The following is a 7500-nucleotide window of genomic DNA, read 5'->3' as shown; positions in this document are numbered from 1 at the left end:
CCTACGTGGTGATTTTCCACTGGTGGTTGGGCGGTCTGGTGCGAGTGGCGTGTGGTGTTCGGCGCTGTTGTTGCTTGGTTTTGGTGTTGTTGTTATTATTGTTATTATTTTTATTATTGTTGTTATTATCTTTATTATTAGTGTTATTATTTTTATTATTAGTGTTATTATTTTATTGTTATTATTATCATTATTACCATTATCGTCATCGTCGTCATCATCATCATCATCAACATTTTCACCATCAACACCACATTATCACTACTCTATTATATACTCTTATCATCATCATCAACAGCAGCAGCACCACCACCACATCATCACCACTCCATCACCACCATTTTACATCATCACCATCACCACCGTCGCCATCATCCCCAACATCTTCTCCACCATCACCCCCACCATTAGCATTATCATCACATTACTGATTCACAACATGAAAACTACAATTAAGTATCATGCTTGTGCCAACGGCATTCTTAGACCATGAACCCTACCGTTAAAAGAAGAAGATTGTTGCTTTGATTATTTTTCTATCAACGTAGTTTTTTGTATATTTTGTTTATTTCCAATACTTTGTACGTTATTTTCTTTTATATCCATTATGTTTAGTAGCAGCTCTCTCATCCTCTCCACACACACACAAATATGTGTTTGTGTGTGTATGCGTTTATATGTATATGATATATATAAATATATGTGTGTATATATAATGTAAATATATGTTTGTATATATATAATGTATATGTATAATGTATATATATGTGTGTATATATATAATGTATATATATGTTTGTATATATATATATATATATGTGTGTGTGTGTGTGTGTGTGTGTGTGTGTGTGTGTGTGTGTGTGTGTGTGTGTGTGTGTGTGTATTTTTGCTTTCTCTCTTTCTTTTTCTTTGTATGTGTGTGTATGTATGTTTATCTGTACATGTATACTTATATGTTCTTTGTACATATACATGTATGACACCCTCTCTCACCCACCCTATCCACCCCGCCCACCCAAGGAGCGTGTGGCTGACCCTGGTGGGCGTGTGGATCGTCATGAGCGTGGGCGTGGTGTTCGTGGCCCGCCCCTCCGCCCACGTCTCCGTCTACAACTTCCTCTTTTCCTTCGCAGGGGCGTTCGCGCAGCAAGGTGGGTCTCGAAGGCGAGCGATAAGAATGTGTATATAGATATGTCGTTATATGTGTATGTATATACATATATACATACATATATATATATATATATATTATATATATATATATATATATATATATATATATATATTATATAATATATATATATATATACGTATGCGTGTGTGTGTGTGTGTGTGGTGTGTGTGTGTGTGTGTGTGTGTGTGTGTGTGTGTGTGTGTACATACATTATTTATACACATATATGCATACATATATATATATATATATATATATATATATATATATATATATATATATATATATATGTATATATATATATATATATATATATATATATATATATATATATAGAGAGAGAGAGAGAGAGAGAGAGAGAGAGAGAGAGAGAGAGAGAGCAGACAGACAGACAGACTGAGACAGAGACAGAGACAGAAACAGAGAGAGAGAAAATGAGAGAGAGAGAGAGAGAGAGAGAGAGAGAGAGAGAGAGAGAGAGAGAGATTGAGAGAGTAATTTCATCTGAACAGCTTTTAAGAAAACTTCGAACATATTCTGAGATAAGAACACTCGTAAAATAACTTTTCCTTAGTTTCGTTGTTATCTCTTTTACCACAAGAATAAGCTTCTTTGTGAGATCTTTGCTCTCTTTCTCTTACCGTCTTTTTCTCTTCTTTTCTTTACTCTAAATATTCTTGTTCTGATTACCAGGTCGTGTTTACTTTTTTTTTATTTGTTTGTTTGTTTTTCTGCTTTGTTTATTATTTTCACGTCAGTCTTATCTGAGAAGCTAAATGGCTGATTGGTTTTCTCTTTCTCTTTTTCTCTGACTCTCTCTGTTTCTCCTCTCTCTCTCTATCTGTCTATCTCTCGCTCTATCTATCTCTATCTCTATCTCTATCTATCTATCTATCTCTCTCTCTCTCTCTCTCTATCTGTTTATCTATCTATCTGTCTATTTATCTCCATATCTATCTATCTATCTATCTCTGTCTCTTGTTCAGCAACCCCTACCTCCTCCTCCTCCCCACACAGGTTATGAAGTAGTCCCCCCTTGGCCCAGAGGACGTATCGTTTTCTTTGCATTGTTGGATCTTGTTACTTCTTTCTCTACCCTTTCATTCTTGGTCTAAATATTCCTTTACTCTCTCTATCCACTTTTATTTTTCACACAGTTCCCCCCTGTCCCCCTGTTTCCTTTTCCTCCTTCGCATTTCCATTCTTTGCTTAGTATTCTCCTGCCTCCTTCCCTCACGAGTTCTGGAGTAGTCCCCCCTTGTCACAAGAGGACGTAACGTTTTCTTTACGTTTCCTGTGGATCTTTTATCCTTTCCATAACATCTCTTCACTCTCTCTCCTACGCATTCTTACTTTTCACATAATTCTCCTTTTCTGCCCTTTCCCTTTTCTTCCATCCCTTTTCAATTATGCCCAGCATTTTCCTATTTTTTCCTCTTCCTCTTCCTCACACAGGTTGTGAAGTAGTCCCCCCTTGCCCTCGAGGACGTACCGTTTTCTTCACGCTGTGGATTTTTTTTCCCTTTTTTATATATTCTCCACCCTTCTATGCATCATTATTTTTCGCATAATTCTCCCCCTCCCTCTTCTCCCCTTCCAATTCCATTCTTTGCTCAGCATTCTCCTACCTTCTACCTCCTCCTCCTCCTCCTCACACAGGTTCTGAAATAGTCCCCCCCTTGCCCCGAGGACTTTCGTTTTCTTCTTGCTTTGGATTTTTTTTCCTGTTTAAAATATCTCTTCAATCTCTCTCCTATGCATTCTTATTTTTCACATTATTCTCCCTTTCTGCCCTCTCCCTTTTCTTGCATGCCCAGTATTTTCCTACCTCCTACTTCCTCTTCCTCCCTACACAGGTTTTGAAGTAGTCCCCCCTTTCTCCCGAGAGCGTACCGTTTTCTTCACGCTGTGGATCTTTTTTTCCTTTTTTTGTATGTATTCTTCACTCTCCTATGCATCCTTATTTTTCACATAATACTCCTCCCTCCTCTTCCATTCTTTGCTCAGCGTTCTCCTACTTTTCCCTCTTCCTCTGCCTCCTCCCACAGGATCTGAAGTAGTGCCCCCTTGCCCCCGAGGACGTACCGCTTTCTTCACGCTGTGGATCGGCTCCGTCCTCGTCTACACTTCGTACACAGCGCGACTGACCTCCCAGCTGGCCGTGGTTTACACCCAGGAACCCTTCTCCTCCCTCACTGAGGCCCTCACCACGGCGGGGTTCCTGGTGGCGGCGCAGAAGGGCACGGCTTACATCACGGCCATGGAGGTACGGGGGGAAGGAACGGGGGAGGGAGGAGGAGGGGGGTATTGTGTGGGTGGCTGCTGTTCTATCATTTTTTTTTTTTTTTTTTTTTTTGTGGAGAGGTGTCTGGGTTATTGTTTATGCTCTCTCTCTCTCTCTCTCTCTCTCTCTCTCTCACTCTCTCTCTCTCTCTCTCTCTCTCTCTCTCTCTCTCTCTCTCTCTCTCTCTCTCTCTCTCTCTCTCTCTCTCGCTCTCTCTCGCTCTCTCTCTTTCTCTCTCCATATGTCTTTATCCATCAGTAAATCCACCTACCTTTTACCTTCTATCTGTTTATAAATGGATTCACGTGCTATGTATCTGTTCTGTTTCTTAATCCAGACAGTCAGCATCAAGTCCATACATCCACCTGAAAACAAAACAAAAAATCAAAACAAAGTTAAGAATTAATCAAACGAGCAATTACTCTTCCGGAATCTTAATTATAACCAGCTATTCTATCATTACAATTAATTCACTAAGTTTATAATTGTCTGGACAATTTCCTCTCGCTAGCTCGCCCGTGCAGCAGTCTGTTAAGCAGATTTATGGAGATTTACAAAGTCTGAAAATCTGATTCGGATTTCAAGATTCAGATTTGTTTATAAGTGAAAAAAAAAATCTATGTTCACTGGCGATTTTTTGTTGTTTTATTTTCAATCTTTATTTGCCTATTTATCTATCTATCTATTTATCTCTGTCTGCTATTCTCTGTCTGTCTGGTCTGTTTGTCTCTATCTATCTATCTATCTATCTATCTATCGATCTATCTATCTCTCCATCCCCTCTCTCTCTCTCTCTCTCTCTCTCTCTCTCTCTCTCTCCTCTCTCTCTCTCTCTCTCTCTCTCTCTCTCTCTCTCTCTCTCTCTCTCTCTCTCTCTCTCTCTCTCTCTCTCTCTCTCTCTCTCTTTCTATCTATCTATCTATCTCTCTATTCCTCTCTCTCTTTCTCTCTATCTATCTATCTATCTATCTATCTATCTTTCTCTCTGTCTCTCTCTCTCTCTCTCTCCTCTCTCTCTCTCCTCTCTCTCTCTCTCTCTCTCTCTCTCTCTCTCTCTCTCTCTCTCTCTCTCTCTCTCTCTGTCTCTCTGTCTGCTCTGTCTCTCTTCCCCCTCTCTCTCTCTCTCCTCTCTCTCTCTCTCTCTCTCTTCTCTCTGTCTCTCTTCCTCTCCTCTCTCTCTCTCTCTCTCTCTCTCTCTTTTCTCTCTCTCTCTCTCCTCTCTCTCTCTTCTCTCTCTCTCTCCCCTTTCCTCCTCTCTCTCTCTTCCTTCCTCTCTCTTTTCCTCTCTTTCCCTCCCCCCTCTCTCTCTCCCGTCCTCTCTCTCTCTCTCTCTCTTCCTCCCCTCTCCCCTCTCTCTCTCTCTCTCCTCCCCCCCCCCCTCTCTCTCTCTCTCTCTCTCTCTCTCTCTCTCTCTCTCTCTCTCTCTCTCTCTCTCTTTATTTTATCCATTATTAATTCATCATGCTTTTCACTTTTTTCAGTTATTTATTTATTCCATTCATCCATTTATCGTGTTTTTCACTTGTTCCATTTATCTATTTATCGTGTTATTCACCTATTCCAAGTGTCCATTCATTGCGGTATTTACTTCACCTTCATTTATTTCACTCATTCATTCATCCTGTTATCATTCATTCATTCACCGTGCTATTCACTTTTTCTGTTGATTCATTTATCATATTTTTAACTTGTATTCACGTATTCATATTTATGTTATTCACTTATTCCATTTATTCAGTTATTCCATTCATTCATTCGTCATATTTTCATTTATCATTTATTCATTTATATTATTCACTTGTGAGACATTCATTTAATTAACGTTATTCCCTAATTCCATTTACTTCCTTTATCTTGCTTTTATTTATCATTTTCATTTATCGATTTATCATATTTTCAATTTATCATGTGTTATTCATCATTTCCTTTTATTCACATCTATCATTTTTTCATCTGCCAGTTTCCTTTATCATATCTGCATCTACCATTTTTATTCCTCGAATTCCCATCTCCCAGTTTCATTTATCTTAGTTTTATCTACTCATTTACCACGTCTTTACTCACCGTTTTAACTCATCATATTCCCACCAACCAGTTCCATTGACGTCCTCACTCACCGTTTTAACTCATCATATCCCCACCAACCAGTTCCATTGACGTCCTCACTCACCATTTTCACCCATCATATCCCCACCAACCAGTTCCATTGACGTCCTCACTCACCGTTTTAACTCACCCCCAGAGCGCTCGGGACGAAGGGTTAAAACTGCTTTACGAAACCCTTCAGTCAAACCCGTCACTGTTGGTCCAAAACAACACAGAGGCGCTGGAACTCCTGCAGAAGTCGAAGGTATGGTTTGTTTGGTTGAAAAGGGGCGGGTGGATGAGTGGGGGTGTGGGTGGGTGGGTTGGATGAGGTGGTGAGTGGATGGGTGGGTAGGTGGGTGGATTAAAGAGTGGAACTTGGTGAGTGGGTGGATGGGTGGGTGGATGAGGTTGCGAGTGGGTGGGTGTATTAAAGGGTGGAAGTTGGTGATTGGGTGGATGAGTGGGTGGGTGGGTGTGTGGGTGAGAGGGGTGCAAGTTGGTGAATGAGTCGGCGGAAGTGGGTGAGAGGGTGGATGGGTGAATGAGGAGGGTGAAAGGGTGAGAGCGTGGGTGGGTGGATGAGTGAGTGGATGAGTGGATGATGGTTGTTATCAATTTCTATTTTGGATTTTATGGTAGGTCGGGGGGGGGGAGAGGAAGGTGTGGGTAGGATCAGGAAGAGTGAGTGCGTGTAGGAGTGTGGGTTGGCTATGGGCAAGGAAGGCTATGGGCGATGGGTAGGGAAGGGTAGAGGTGGTATGGTTAAAAAGGGGTGTGGGGGGGGGAAGGGAGGGGGAGTCTGGATGTGATAGGAGGGAATATATAAGCATTTTAACCTCTGTGTGTGTGTGTGTGTGTGTGTGTGTGTGTCTGTGTGTGTGTGAGTGTGTGTGTGAGTGTGTATGAGTGTGCGTGCGGTGTGTGTATGTGTATGTGTGTGTATTCCTGATTATATGCTAATGTGTACATTCGTGCTTTTATGTACGTGTTTGCCGTCCGTGCATGAAGAAATAACGTCAAACATTCATCCGTTATACATCAAATGTCTCTCCTTTCCCCTTCAGGTACTAAATTATTGAGCAAAATTAACGGCTCCAACAATACTGTTTCGGTAAGATAGGCCTATTATATAATAAACCCTTTTTATTGTATAATTTCTATAAAATGATTGTATCTCTTTACCTTTATTTTACTCAATACAATTTTTAACCATATGATTACCGTTTTTCTTAATCGATATTCACCCTATTCTCTATTTTTCCTTTTTTTCAATCTCTCTTTTCTTTATTTTTGCATTTTTACTTCTTTTTTCTTTTCGTTTGTTCTTTTTTTATTTGTATATATACACATATATATATATATATATATATATATATATATATATATTATATATATATATATATATATATATATCTTTTCTCCTCTCCTCTCTCTCTCTCTCTCTCTCTCTCTCTCTCTCTCTCTCTCTCTCTCTCTCTCTCTCTCTCTCTCTCTCTCTCTCTCTCTCTCTCTTACTTTTTTCCATTTATCCTTTTTTCATGTTTTGCTTTTATTCCCTTTCTCACTCATTTTTTTTCCATTCTTGCATCTATTCCCCCTTTTACCCATCTTAGCATCTACTTCCCATCTTTTTCTCTCCATCTTATCATCTATTCCCCAATCTTCATCAAATCGTAATTCCCACTTTCCTTATTTTTCTCACTGCAGAGGAAAATCGCCTTCTTCCAGGATGTAAACAGCGTCAACTACAACGTCAAGGGCGATTGTGGATACACGTGGTATGGCGAGGATTATTTTCCCGAATACGTCTATCTTGGATATCGGAAGAATCTGTCCTTCGCCAACGCTTTCTCTTATTTGTAAGTTGGGGGAGAGGGAAGGAGGGGTGAGGGGAGAGGGGTGAGGGGAGAAGGGGTAAGGGAGAAAGGGGGGGGGGAAGGGATAGGGGCGAAAA

The 7500-nt window shown here is 40.3% G+C and overlaps 1 protein-coding gene across 1 annotated transcript in view; it reads left to right on the top strand.

Moving 5' to 3' along the window:
- Window positions 1–1057: 1057 nt before the first annotated feature.
- The window catches only part of LOC119580735 (glutamate receptor 4-like), an 8258-nt gene continuing 1815 nt past the window's right edge, over window positions 1058–7500 (top strand). Inside the window, exons 1-4 of the mRNA XM_037928831.1 lie at window positions 1058–1151; window positions 3223–3440; window positions 5701–5808; window positions 7254–7405. Coding sequence (XP_037784759.1) covers window positions 1058–1151; window positions 3223–3440; window positions 5701–5808; window positions 7254–7405 — 572 coding nt within the window. The remainder of the gene's footprint in view (window positions 1152–3222; window positions 3441–5700; window positions 5809–7253; window positions 7406–7500) is intronic.

The sequence above is a fragment of the Penaeus monodon genome, chromosome 14, assembly GCF_015228065.2.
Source record: "Penaeus monodon isolate SGIC_2016 chromosome 14, NSTDA_Pmon_1, whole genome shotgun sequence".
Lineage (NCBI taxonomy): Eukaryota > Metazoa > Arthropoda > Malacostraca > Decapoda > Penaeidae > Penaeus > Penaeus monodon.
This window is presented reverse-complemented; position numbering and strand designations above follow the sequence as displayed.